Raw genomic sequence first — 13,404 nt, forward strand, 5'->3', positions numbered from 1 at the left:
TTTAACTGGATTCCAGTAAAGTATATGTGATGAAACTTTGATTTTAATGCCTTTGCCTTTGCCATTGAACTCTATACCTGAGCAGTGCCTTTATATGGGATGGGGGGGGGGGGGGGGGGGGGGGGGGGGGGTCTGTCATATTTGTACCGGAAATATGAACAAAAAAAAAAAGAATTAGTGATCATTTTGCCGTTAGCTTATCTGTCGATAAATATATGTATCTTGACAAAATCCTCCATGTACTCACATGTGGCGCCGTTGTTATCTCAGTTACACTGGCTTCCTGTTGAATTTAGAGTCAATTTTAAGATCCTGGTCTTGACTTACAGAGCTGTGCACGGACTGGCACCAGCCTACATCTTTGATCTGCTACAGCCCTATGTCCCCAGCAGGGCCCTGAGGTCATCTGATGAGGGCTTACTTGCTATAAAACAGACTAAGAGGAGAAATAAGGGTGACAGAGCTTTTGCCACTGTGGCCCCGAGAGTGTGGAACTCTCTGCCCCAAACATTAAGAACTGTGGACTCAGTAGCTGTTTTTAAAAAAACAACTCAAAACTCACCTTTTTAAAACTGCTTTTGGTTAATTTTTTTGCCTGTTTTATTTTGTCTTTTTTAAATTTTATTATGACTTGTAATTTTATGTGCAGCACTTTGTGATTCTGTCTTGAAAGGTGCTATATAAATAAAAAAATTTTTTTTTATTTATTTTACTAAAATTCTCGGATGAATTCTAATCTCAGTGACCTTGACCATTAAGGTCAGAGGTCAAGTTTTCTAAAAATCTTGTGAATGCGATAACTTGTGAACAAGGTAACGTAAGATTTCGAAACTCAAGCCATAGGTCAGGGGTGTCCAACTCCAGGCCCTTGAGGCCTGGAGTTGGACACACACATTTAAGTCAGCTGTGTTGGATCAATAACACATCTAAAATCTGCTGGATTTTAGATGTGTTATTGATCCAACACAGCTGACTTAAATGGCTAAATGACCTCCTCAACATGTCCTGAATTTCTCCAGAGGCCTGGTAATTAACTAATCATTTGATTCAGGTGTGTTGACCCAGGGTGATATTTGCAAGGCCCTTGAGGCCTGGAGTTGGACACCCCTGCCATAGGTACATCTACTAGGAGGCTGAGTGGTACTGCCCACCGCCACCAGTTTTTTAAGACTCTGCATTAGCATGTTGGACAAAGGCCGTGTTTTTAAAGCCAGAAGTGAGCTTTTTTTTTTTTATAACTGAGCAAACTTATAACTTCGGCAGGGAATGAAGTAATCATTTACCCCACTGTAAGCTGTGAACAGTTCTAAGGTTTTCTACACAGGTAGTGTGGCCAGTTCCCTTCTGCTTTCTCACCTTCCACAAACTATCACTTAATGCCCCTCCGGTGGTCCTCCTTAGGCTCTCGCACTCTGGGGCCTCTGGATGTCTGGAGCCTGGATCTCCTCCATGCCTGCTTCATGCCCTGGGGGACGGGGCTATGGTTCCCTACATCCTCTAGCAGACCATTACATGGGGAAACCTTTTGAATACAAGCGCGCTGATCCACACAGGTGTGCACACGGGTGTTCACTGTTCATAGACATAAACTACACCTTTATTGGCTGCTATTTCCAAGCACATTGTGCGCTGTCGGTCCTGCTTGCTACACAACAACATTCAATATTTAGTATTTACTGCTGTTTACACTTAGCTAGATTAACATGATGGTGTTGTGTTTAATGTGTTGCTCTGTTTTTTCTGCTTGTTTTCTCTTCTTTTTCTCTCAACAGGTGATCCAGGAGGTTTTTCTTTCTCTTCTTTCTCTTTTTAAGTGCCCTTTCTCACTGTCCCTCTTCCCTTCTGTTTGTCTTTTCCTTCATCTTTCTTTCTCCCTTTCCTATCCCTCAGTCATGTCTGTCCCGTCTGTAACAACTGAAAATAAAATAAAATAAATAATAACAACAAAGGTTGATCAAATGGACCAATAGGTCGTGATGATCCATTTGGCTAAGTAAATCCATTGGGTATCCTTGTTGGTCTTCAGACAACAATTCTGACGGCTAAAGAACCAAATGGGAATGGTTAACCACTGTGGTTAAACTTTCATAAATCTTGTGTTTTATTTTACCTCTGGTGGGTGTTGAAATTTTGGCACTGTGTGTGCTGTTGTACAATAAACAGGTGAAATGTGTGTATTGGAGATGAATCAAGATTGTGAGCATTTTTTCCTTCTTGCAAAAGAATTATGATGACATGGGGGACAAAACTAGACAATTATTAGCCAGAGACAGTTGAGCGACCACAGTGCCATTCACCTCTCTGTAATAGAATAACAGATAAAGTTTAATAGTCTCACCACTCAACATTTGAACCCTCTGGAATTTTTCTAGGTAATAGAAAATCACTTTGCATTTTGGAGCACTGGATAAAATGTTCCTATGGCTTCATAGATTTCTGCGTAACATACCTGACCATAGCTGAGCCTAAGCTTTCATACCAGAAAGCCAAACTGAGACTGAAGTAATGAAAGCAAACCTTTAAAGCAATAGTTTAACGTTGAAAAATTGTAAATTAGCCGAGAATCAAAAACTATAGCTCACAGCTCACGTTATGCACTGAAAAGGAAATAACACACCCTGCCAAAGTTCACTTTTCCTGACGCACAATGAATCTCAGCCTTTCACTAAAACTCTGACCTTTGTGTTTTTTAATTACAGTCACTTAAACCTGTGAATAAATGTGTGACCAGTTGCTCATGCGTTCTCATAAAGTTGCCTGCCACTTCTTATCCCACCTTCACTTCTTCAGAATCCCTTAAGTGCAAGGTACTCAGCTCTGTGTTGAAGACTCTGGAATGTAAAGGGGAAGCAGGTTTTACTTTTATGACTGCAACACTATTTATATTTTTTTAATTTGACTCTTGTTAATATTTGTTAGTCTATTTTAGTCTATTTTTTAAGACAAGCGTCTCCCTACCATGGAAGCTTTAAATGGAACCATTGATCCAGCTTGTCTGAAGGGTCGTCCGCTGGCTATTGACATGCTCAACCGTAAGTTATACACACTACTATATTCATTTAGATTTTAACCTAAAGAAAGTCTGATTCATGCTGTTTCTATGTGTCTCCTATTGTTTTGTTTTTTTTAAATCAGAGCTAGATACATTTGGCTATTGCCTGTACTTCATGCTCACCTTGATGTCCTGTGTCTCCCTGCTTGTGTACCTGGAACAGTGTGCCTATATTTACAAAAAACTACCCTACCCCAAGAAGACCTTGGTCATTTGGGTAAACGGTGCAGCACCAGTGAGTATTCAGGCCTGCTTAAGTTTTATAACATGCCACTGATTGTAAAACAAATATGATTGAGAAAGTAAGCCACATTACATTAACAGACGTCTTCAAACGCTATAAGCGTTGCAGCTGCATGTTTTTAAACACAACTATTTTACCGTTTCAGGTCATTTCCACCATGTCATGCTTAGCTATGTGGATCCCGAAAGCATTTATGATTACAGACATGACATCTAACAGGTGAGTTTTCCTTCAACTACACTTGCAAAACATTTCCTAGTGTAGTCAGTGTTTTTTTTGGTTTTTGTTTTTGTTGGGGGGGGGGGGGGGGGGGGAATCTTAGCTTAGCTTAAATCTCTCCTACTTTTCAGTGAACTCCTCTCCAGTTTAACAGTTTAATGAATTATTACACACGACGGGTCAAAGCTCATACTTTGCACAAAATAACAGAGAAAAAGAAAACGCCATTGAGCCATTTGATCCACTCTGAAATGGCACCAAAAGATAAATATGAAAAATTGAACATACAAACACTTTTTTCAAACATTAGTTCAACAAAAGTATCTGCTGATCTAATATGATCCTTGGGAAAAGTAAGTAAACTCTTTACTGGAAACTTTTTGATAGTGTTTGGCATAATTAGTCTCCATCAGACTTTTTCTTCCATGGAAGTTAGATTGAAATCTGAGCCGCGACTTGGCTATTCCACTTGCTTTCTGTTGGTTTTTTTTTTTAATCTGTTCCCTGGTCGATGTATTAGTGTGCAAAGATTTTTATCCTGTTGAAAGGCCAGCTTTTAGTTTAAATTTCAGATTGCCTCACATTAGCTTGAAAGAATCTTTGATATAATGCAGAATTTATAAATGCATTAAAAACAGCCAGCTGTCCTGTCCCTGAGGCAACAGGACAAATCCAGACCAGATGAACATGCAGCACCATACATCACATTCCTGATGTCAGCCTGCTCTTGAGAAACGGCCATTATCCTAATCCTTTTTTGTTTGTTTGTTTTACTGTGGCTGAGTTATTACTTATATCAAAAGGGCTTGGTGGTTGCATTTATGCTAATTGAAAAAAAACTTATCTAATGTTTGTTTGGGACATTAAAGGCTTGGCCTCCCATGCAGGTCAGATTTCTTCAATTTCTGAATTTGGATGCATGGAACTTTTGGATATTTTGCATTAACCTGGCATCAACATATATATCTATATCTATATCTATATTTACCATCATGCAAGTTGTATCTAATGCTTACTTTGGTGAGGCATTCTGTACAAAAAACAGTCAGCAGATGCCAGCATCTGAACAGGGACTCAAACCACCAACTTGCAGCTTATAAGCTGGTGGCTCTAACAGCTGGTCTTTGTCTCAGTCAAGTTGTCCACTGTGAATTTTTAGCTGCCTGCACAAACATAGCAGGTTAGATCAGGCACACATTTCACACTGCTATAAATACATTTTTGAATTTTACTACCTGTGATGGTTACCTTCATTTGATATTTTATGAGATTTGCATAATTAACAATACATAACAGCACATCTTCGACGTGTATTGAGTTACCGCTTTCCTTACAGTTATTTTGCAGTTGTGATTTACAAGATCTTGCTTCTGTTGATTGAGGAGCTGGGGGGCAGCAATGCCTTTTTGGAGAAGTTCTCTGGTAAACCCTTTAGGATCAGCACAGGACCCTGCTGCTGCTGTTGTCCATGTTTACCCGACGTCCCCATGTCAAGGTAAAGAGTCAATAAAGAGAGGCTGCATATCACTGTGCTGGCTCTAGCTCAAGCCTGTGTCAGATTTCCATATCATATATTCTGTCATTCTGCATTGACTGCACATTACCTTATCATGGTACACATGTGTAATGTTAGTCTGTCTCTGGACTGGGTTTATTCAGGCGAATGTTATTCCTGCTGAAGTTAGGCTCTCTTCAGTGTGCAATCCTGAAAACGGTGTTCACTGTCCTGTCTATAGTACTGTGGACCAATGGCAACTATGATCCTACTAATGTAAGTATTTGAAATGGTTCTCTACATATCTGAGTGGACTAAAATAGATGTGCGTTAAATTAAAACATATTTCTATAAGATTCATATAAGTGTGTGTGTGTTTCTTTTTTTCAGATAGGAATCTATGGTATAACCCTTTGGATTAGCCTATTTGTTGGTGTTCTAACCATCATCTCCCTTTGGCCTGTTGCCATTGTCTTCATGAACATGAACCGCTATCTACGCCCACTCAAGATTATACCAAAGTATGCAATGTACCAAGTGAGTCAACAGCTGTAATACCAGATGCTAAGGTGCTTCACATGTGTTGGGGGTAACTCCTGAAGCTGACTTAACACAGCTAATTTTCTTGTGATGAGTTAATCCGCTCAATTTGTGAAGAGAAATCAAAAGGTAATTTCCTCTATCAGAGAACAGGGACACCATGCCAGCATTGATGCTTTTAACATTGTGAAAACTCAAATAGGCTGAAAATGTGAAAACACAGAAAACCCATAAGTGACCAACAAATTTGACTGAACTCCAGAGACCAGCACTACGAAGCGGGAGTTTGTCTTATTCGGATGACTTCAGAGTAAATCCTCGATTTTCCGTACTCCAAAGGTGGTTCACTTCTTACCTGTGTATATCACCTCAACCTCGTGAACCTAAAAGGCTTCAGAGCAGCTTAGGTCCTAGATTAGCTATCAACAGGTATGAAATCACTGCCCGATGACCAATCCATTCTCAGAAAATGGTGTAACAGCTCCCTAAAGGTCCCTTGAACTCATAACCAGTGTTGCGTGACTAATTATCCTGAATGCTGATGTAGGGTTTGGTGAACAGACGGATACACTGGGGATGCTGAACTTGCTTCATAGTACGGGGCTCTGGTGTTTTTTGGGTAGATCATACACCACTACTGCAGTTAATTAACTAGTAATAATTTCTCAAATCTGGCTCTCTCCCATGTGTGTCGTTGGATCTATCGCCCTCTGCTTTCCTCTCTTTCCCTTCACCCTAAACAGTCGTGGCAGACGGCTGCCTCTCCCTGACTTTGGTTCAGACATTTCTCCCTGTAAAACTGAACTGAACTTAGTATTTTGCAAATGCCAGAGCCAATAATGCAATACCAACAGCCATGACCTAAACCCTATATTTAAAGAAAATGACTGGAACATGCACCAAGATTTAATAGAGTTATCCTTTGCCTGTACTTCACCAGCCTGTCCACCAACTTTCAGTGAAAATCAGCCTAGTAGACATGCTACACAATCAGCATGACCACTGTGTAAATGTTACATTGTTTTTATCCTTAGTTAACACTTGTATTGAGCCAGCTGCAGACATCGATCGTTAACATCGTGGCCTTGTATGGAGACATCGCCTGTGCTCCTCCATTAAGCTCTCAAGCCCGTGGAACCAGTAAGAAACATTTCTAAACGCCTTTCAGATATGCACAACTGATGTGAAATGAAACTACCCAACACTGATTTATTGTTGTTTTTGTGTGTGTGTGTGTCCCGCAGTGCTTAATCAGCAGATACTGATCATGGAGATGTTCATCATCACCCTGGTCAATCGGTTTTTGTACCGCCGCACATATGAGGCAGTTGAGACACATGACAGTGAAGAGAACACCACAGCGCTGCCAGAGGCTACTCTCATGGAGCATGATGTCTAAAAAAGGACAGTGAATCACTGTGTATCACTGCTTTTTAACTATGTAAATGATTATGTAAGTTAAGAGATCATAAAGTAGTCTAACATTTTACCTCATTTAAGGAAAGGAGAGAGAAATGCCTTTGTTTTACTGGATTCATAAGCACTCTTTGCATTGCTTTTAGCCCTGTGTCTTTGTACTTTTTCCACGGATATATGTCAATCTCTTCTGTTCTGATGTTTATGCATGATAATAGATAGATACATTCTGGGTACTGAAAGTTTTAAGTTATGCCGACAGAAATACCAACAAGGAAAATCTCTTAATTTGACTGACTTACATTAGTTATAGTAGAATTGTTGTTTCTTGCAGATGATTAGATGTAAACGGTGCTGTGCAGGACATTTTCTTGGCCATTAGATGCGCCTCATATCACATTTATGATAAAGAAATGCCAGTAGTATCAATCTTCTCTTGTCATCAGTCTCTGCAAACATGTATGCAGTGTATCTTTGTATGCAGTTTCTTTTTTAAAGAAGTTTTACCATTTTTTTAGACAATACTGGAGCTTTTTGTCACACTGGGGCTAATGCACAGGGTGAGAGTTTTACGTTGGCCTCAAGAGAAGTGAATAAAAACAACTTTTTCATTTTGTTAACTAATGTTTGCGTGTGTTTGATGTGTACAGTGACATATGTTTTTGTTTATTTCCCCCCTTTAGCTTAACAAAAGAGATAAATACTGAAGCATTACTCAGTTCATTTCTGCATTTCTGTCTGCGTAGACCTAAACTGAGGACTTAAGGCAGAAAATAGAGACTTTAATGAAATTGTCTTTGAAAAGAGGTACTTGTGAGCAAAACAGATGTCACACCATCTCTATTTAAGTCACATTTTCACGACGATGACAATTTTTCAAACACTGCATTTAAGATACTTCCCTTTGAGTGAGTGAGCCTGAGTGAATATATCTTTAAGCGTCCCACTGAATCTTAATACAGCTCAGAATAGCCAGATTTTTTCAAAGAAGGCTGACCCACTTACACAGACTTATCCGGGCCAGAGAATGCATGTGGATGAGACAGCAGCTTTATTTTCAGACTTGCTGCTGTACGTTCTACTGCTGTTTCTCGAGCAGCCACCAGGAGCCGCCCTAGTTCTTCCCGCCCAAACTAAATTCATTAACCCGGTGATAATTAAAACATAACAAGTTCCCCCTCATAAATATACATCATTTGCAAATTAGAAAAGCCATGCAGGTCTATATAACTCAGGGCCATCACACAGATTTAAATGTTGAATTAGCAGTTGCTTCACAGAGTTTAATGCCCCCCTTTTTCTCTCTATCTCAAAAATCTGGTGGTGACTCTGTCAAGACGCTCAAAAGGTCATACCAACAAGCCCGAGTTTTCAGTGGGATTTTAAAAAACTTAAAAAATTAGCCACCACTAAAAAATATGAATAAAATAAAAAAGGATTACAGTTGGTTCAATGTTTTCTAAAAGGTATTACAAATATGCTTTTTGAACACATATCCAACACATTAGATGAAAAGAAAAAGAAAGGCAAATAATATGCTAATTATATTCAAAGATTATTGTTAATAGACGTCAATTTCTATTCGTAAATCACAGCTTCATGACACATTTAACAGACTGGTGTGAGTTGCAGTGATGCAGATGATTGAAATGAGGCCAGTTTATTTAGAATTAAGGCAAATCCACAGCACAAACCAATTATTAGGCTGCATGTCGAGGTAGCGCTGCCCTAATCTGGATGAGAAGTTTTATATAAAACCAGATCATTCAGAATTGAAAATGTGGCCCTATTAATGGAGCATTTGTCTTTGCTGTTTATATAAACAGAGTCATCAGACAGGAAGAGAGGACGAGAAAGCTATGTTCAGGGTGGGTTGATGACAGCCCCTGGCTCTGCATTGCTGACGAAAGCTGCTTAGCCCCTCAGTTGCTATGGCAACCAGGGAGGGCAGCCAGACAAAAATGAGCCAAAGGGGAGGGGCATTTGAGGGAGAAATAGAGGAGAAAGGGCTGGATGGGAAAGACAGACGGAGGGAGGGATACAGACAAGTGATAAAGAAACACTGAGAGCACAGGAGGTAGCGCAAGGCTACACACGGAGAAAAAGGTCTGGATATAAATGCTCCATCACTGGCTGGGGAATAAAATCTGCAGCAGCTGACAGGAGGATACAAAAACAAAAGGGGGACGCAGAGAGAAGATGGACGTACAAATGGAGAACATGGACCCCCCACCTTGTGAATCGCAGCCAAGTGGAAAAATCAGAAAAGGATTCAAGCTGTTTGGCAAACGCAAGCCAGGTAACATCTTTTCTATTCGAAGCAAAGGAGATGGAAACAACAAGTCACCTGTTCACAGGAGCAAAACACTAGATGGATTATCAGAGAGTCCTGCGCCAGATTCTGAGCAGGAGCCGGACAAGGAAAAGGGACAGGAGATGAGCGAGGCAGAGAAGGAGCAGGCAGAGGAGGAGCAACTCGGCGAAGATGGCGTTCTGGCTGCCGCCCCTGCTCGCAACTCCGTTTCATCAGCCAGCTCAGCCAAGTCTCTCAGCTTCCTGTCACTGCTGAGGGGTGGCAGGAGGGGAGTGGGGGACCGCCGAGTCCACACCGTGTCCCAGCCAGTGGGTCGCCAGCGTCGTGGGCTGAAGGGTCTCTTTGGAAATGTTAAGTTCAAATCGAAAGATAAAGAGGAGAAGGAGGAACTCCCTCCTAGTCCGCTCCTCATGTCATCCCGTGCCAACAGTGTTGAAATCATCAAAGAGGACCTCACCCTCACACCCAAATCCCAGCCTCGCTCTCTGGACAGCCCTGAAACAGAGAGGCGTGAGCACGTCAAGAGCGCAACAACTCTGGACAGTGCAACCCCATCCCCACCAGACACCGCAACTTCCCAGGTAACAACAAGCAGTGAGAGTAAAACTCGTGAAAATGTAGCGTCGTCGCCCACCCTTGAGCCACCACTGGTGCCCGGGGACACCAGCCTGAGCTCGTTGCTTGCGGACATCTCGTCTCTCCTGACTTTTGACTCCATCACAGGGGGTGGGGACATCATGGCTGATGTGGAAGCAGAGTGGGGGAAAGCGAGCAGTGCTATCAGCGCTGTGGTGACTGAGGTCACGCCAACATCCACATCTCCCTTCTCCAAACCCACTATCTCCTCTCCGCTGAGTCCCACAAAAGTCAGCACTGCTTCCACAGCAAAACCTTCTCATGTAGCCGTCCCCACTGCCACTTCACCCCAACCCTTCACTGCACTGTTGAAGGCAACTACAACCTCTTCTCTCATTTCCAAGCCAAGCACCACCCCCACCACAACTTTCACCAAATCTTCCACTCTGACAACTCCCTCAGTCAAACTGAGCTCAGACTCGACTCCAGCCTCTGAGCCTTCTGTCAGCGCTAAAACCATCACAGCTCTGGCGCCAACTACAACAAAGCCCTCAGCGTTTCCTGTAACTTCAACAAACCTTTCAGCTCCAACGTCTTCCTTTGTGATTACAAGTAAATCTACAGTGATGTCCACCTCTACAGCGACCACAGCTCCTCCAAACACCCCAGCCTCTGTAGTAAAGGCTCCCTCAGTTAGTCCAGTTCTTACCTCTACAGCTAGCAAACTGGCTTCACAGACTGTACTGCCTCCTCAAACTACTACTTCTGTAAGTAAACCCAGTCTTGTAGCTACTTCACCCCCCGTCTCCACCAAACCCTCATCAATAACCCACAGCCCACCCATCCCTGTTGCTATCTCCCAGCCTTCCCCTGCTAAGTCAGATTCAATTAGCACTTCCTGCAAACCTTCTCTAATCTCAGTTACAGTAGACTCTAAAACCCCAGTGACAGTATCACCAGCCTGCACAGTTACAACGAAACCATCTTCTCCTGACCCGGGTACTCTCTCTAAAACAGCAGCTCCCACATCAGCTGCAACCTCAGCCTCTGCATCTGGGGCCCTTTTCAAGCCTACACTCACCTCTACCCTCACAGAACAAAATAAAAGCCCTCCCTCACATGTAACTGCTCCTGACATCTGTCCTCCCACAGCTAAAACCCAGCCCAGCCCTGCATCCATAACAACTCCAGCTTCAGTTTCTTCAGCTAAGCTTCCTCCTGCGACTAAACCCACCTCTGCCTCGGTCTTGTTAGATAAAACGCCCCCTACTCCCACACCAATTCCAGCACTTGCTACTCATGCAGCAGTTTCTACAGCATCTACTGCTCTGGGTCATATTCCAGTTTCTTTATCTAAAGATCAACCTGCTCAACCGCAAATTTCCCAATCTAAAACCCCTCCTGCCCCTGTTCAAGTCCCAGTTTCTATCTATAAAGATCAGCCAGCTCCAGCTCAAAAGGAGCCTGCTCAATCTAAAGCCCCTCCTGCCCCTGTTGAGGTTCCACTTTCTGTCTGTAAAGATCAGCCTGCTCCAGCTCAGATGGAGGCTCCTCAATCTAAAACCCCTCCTGCCCCAGCTCAGCCCCCAGTTACTGTATATAAAGATCTGCCCGCTCCAGCTCAAAAAGAAGTCCCTCAATCCAAACCCCCTCCCACCCCTGTTCAAATCCCAGCATCTGCATGTAAAGATCCATCTGCTCCAGCCCAACAGGAGGTTTTTCAATCGAAACCCCCACCTGCCCTGGCTAAAATCCCAGTTTCTGTATCTACTGACTCTCCTGCCCCAATTTCTGTAGCCAAACCACTTTCTACTTCTGGTCAGATTCCAGTTTCTCAGCCAAAAGCCCATCCTGTACCTCCTGGTGCTCCTTGCCCTGTCACTTTTCTTCCTCCTACCCCTAAACCTCAGCCAAGTGAAGCTCCAGCCTCTGCTAAGCCTAGTGGAAGTGGACTAGCGACAGTGGATGGCCAATTGGCTAGTCCAAATGGCACAAATGGGGAAGGTGTGCAGACTGCACCGTGTAAAACCGAAGAACCACATAAGGAGTCGCGAACAAGCCTCCAAGAGCCCCCCAGAGAAAAGAGAACACAAGCCAAAGCATCAGGGCTGAGCAAAATCCCTGTCGTGGGAGGAAGCAGAGTGGGCAGGCTACCTGTCCGGGACAGCCAGCAACATGCTGATGAGGAATCAAACAGAAATCCGCCCACACCCGTGCTAGAAGAAGAAAGACCCCATTTTAACTCACATGATGCAGGAAACAAAGATAAAATCAGTGCTGCAGAAGCCACCTCAAAACACACCCAGGAGGACAGTCAGCACCCCCAACACCAGAAAGTTCTCACCAGTTCAGCGCGTGACTCAAAGATCCCCGTGAAGCACGGTGCACAGACTCACACTGCCTCCCAAGTCCCTCAGACTAAAGAACCCCCTCGCACTAAGATACCCGTGTCCAAGGTTCCTGTCCGCAGAGCTGGTACTAAACCTGCAGCCACAGGTGGCAGCGCCCAGATAAGGAAATAAGACAGTGGATTGAATCAGTCGACTGCAGGTTACTGCTCTGACTGCAACTTTTTTCCAACATCACAATTTTTTAAACTTTGCATTCTATACTGTAAATCCTGGCTGGTCTTTCTGTCATCTCTTGGCTTCACTACTTCATCAGCAACAGGAACAGAGTCAAGGAAACTGACAGCACTCAAGCACAAAACATCCCCGTGGGCAGCTGAAGCGACAAGCCCGGCTCTTTGGTGCTGAGCCACCCTAGACATGCACTCAGGAAAGGTTCAGGGTCATACCTGAACACAAAGCAGCATCGGTAACAAAGGATGAGCGAGATAAAAGGTCGTCTGGGAACACAGTCTGTCTCTCTCTCTCACACACACACACACCCTTTCACACAACATGGGCGAGTGCCTTTTTGAGGGTGCTTTTCCTACAGACTGTCAGAATTTTTTCAGTCTTTTCTACAGTACTTTTAACTTTTGTTACTCCCACTTTTTGTAGGAAGTCTTTTTTGTCTTTCTTTTCAGCAAGTCTCTTTGATAATAACCAATCCCTTTACCTTTTATTTATGCCAGGAGATGAACCGCAGGAGCTCTATAGATAAATGCAACAACCAAATTTTACATTCCACACCTTTCTCTGGATGTATGTAGCAGAAAAAAAACATGCCATGAAGTTTTTGCACAATATGTTGAACTGTACAGCGCCTGTGTGTCCGCCTGCTCATATGTAACATACTCAGATCTCACTGTGAACTATGGGAGGGGCTGTGGTTTGAAAGAGTGGAAATTACTCCTCGCAATGAAATTGACAGGGGAGAGCAGCCATTAAAAATGGCATTGTGGACAGAAAGGATGGTGGGATGAGATCTAAAGCTCACGAACTGGCACATCTTTATTCCTGTCCCAGTTATAGTCGGATGAGAACAGCATCTCTGTGTAGAGACTCATCTATGTTGTCCTGTTTCCTATTTAATCAATAAAACAATATGAGTACCTAACATGTGGGATCTGTTTAAGTTGTGAACTGCACACCGTTTTTCAT

General features: G+C 43.0%; 2 protein-coding genes across 4 annotated transcripts; both read left to right on the forward strand.

Annotated features, from left to right (window-relative positions):
• Positions 1-945: 945 nt before the first annotated feature.
• Positions 946-8,452, forward strand: LOC146509803 (organic solute transporter subunit alpha-like). 2 transcript variants are annotated; one of them, XM_085175143.1, is made up of 9 exons: positions 946-1,324; positions 2,700-3,032; positions 3,136-3,287; positions 3,442-3,515; positions 4,852-5,010; positions 5,175-5,286; positions 5,401-5,547; positions 6,585-6,690; positions 6,795-8,451. In XM_085175143.1, the coding sequence occupies exons 2-9, from the start codon at positions 2,960-2,962 to the stop codon at positions 6,947-6,949; spliced, it is 978 nt and encodes a 325-aa protein (XP_085031269.1). In that variant the 5' UTR covers positions 946-1,324; positions 2,700-2,959; the 3' UTR covers positions 6,950-8,451. The 2 variants fall into 2 exon arrangements, with proteins under 2 accessions (XP_085031269.1, XP_085031270.1); XM_085175144.1 differs by having other exon boundaries at positions 3,216-3,515; positions 6,795-8,452.
• A 401-nt stretch (positions 8,453-8,853) lies between these two features.
• Positions 8,854-13,360, forward strand: LOC146509804 (uncharacterized). Of its 2 annotated transcripts, XM_085175140.1 has the most exons (2): positions 8,854-12,343; positions 12,622-13,360. In XM_085175140.1, exons 1-2 carry the CDS (start codon positions 9,166-9,168, stop codon positions 12,675-12,677), a joined length of 3,234 nt encoding a protein of 1,077 aa, XP_085031266.1. In that variant the 5' UTR covers positions 8,854-9,165; the 3' UTR covers positions 12,678-13,360. The 2 variants fall into 2 exon arrangements, with proteins under 2 accessions (XP_085031266.1, XP_085031265.1); XM_085175139.1 differs by having other exon boundaries at positions 8,857-13,360.
• The last annotated feature ends 44 nt before the right edge of the window (positions 13,361-13,404 follow it).

This window comes from Neolamprologus multifasciatus, chromosome 10 (genome assembly GCF_963576455.1).
Source record: "Neolamprologus multifasciatus chromosome 10, fNeoMul1.2, whole genome shotgun sequence".
Taxonomy (NCBI): domain Eukaryota; kingdom Metazoa; phylum Chordata; class Actinopteri; order Cichliformes; family Cichlidae; genus Neolamprologus; species Neolamprologus multifasciatus.

Excerpts from the sequence above, each read along its gene's own strand:
- LOC146509803 (XM_085175143.1), top strand. The coding sequence starts at position 2,960 with ATGGAAGCTTTAAATGGAACCATTGATCCAGCTTGTCTGAAGGGTCGT. Across the intron at positions 3,288-3,441 it reads GGGTAAACGGTGCAGCACCA|GTCATTTCCACCATGTCATG; the intron begins GTGAGTATTCAG and ends TTACCGTTTCAG. Across the intron at positions 5,011-5,174 it reads CCCGACGTCCCCATGTCAAG|GCGAATGTTATTCCTGCTGA; the intron begins GTAAAGAGTCAA and ends GGGTTTATTCAG.
- LOC146509804 (XM_085175140.1), top strand. The coding sequence starts at position 9,166 with ATGGACGTACAAATGGAGAACATGGACCCCCCACCTTGTGAATCGCAG. Across the intron at positions 12,344-12,621 it reads CAGAGCTGGTACTAAACCTG|GACATGCACTCAGGAAAGGT; the intron begins CAGCCACAGGTG and ends TGAGCCACCCTA.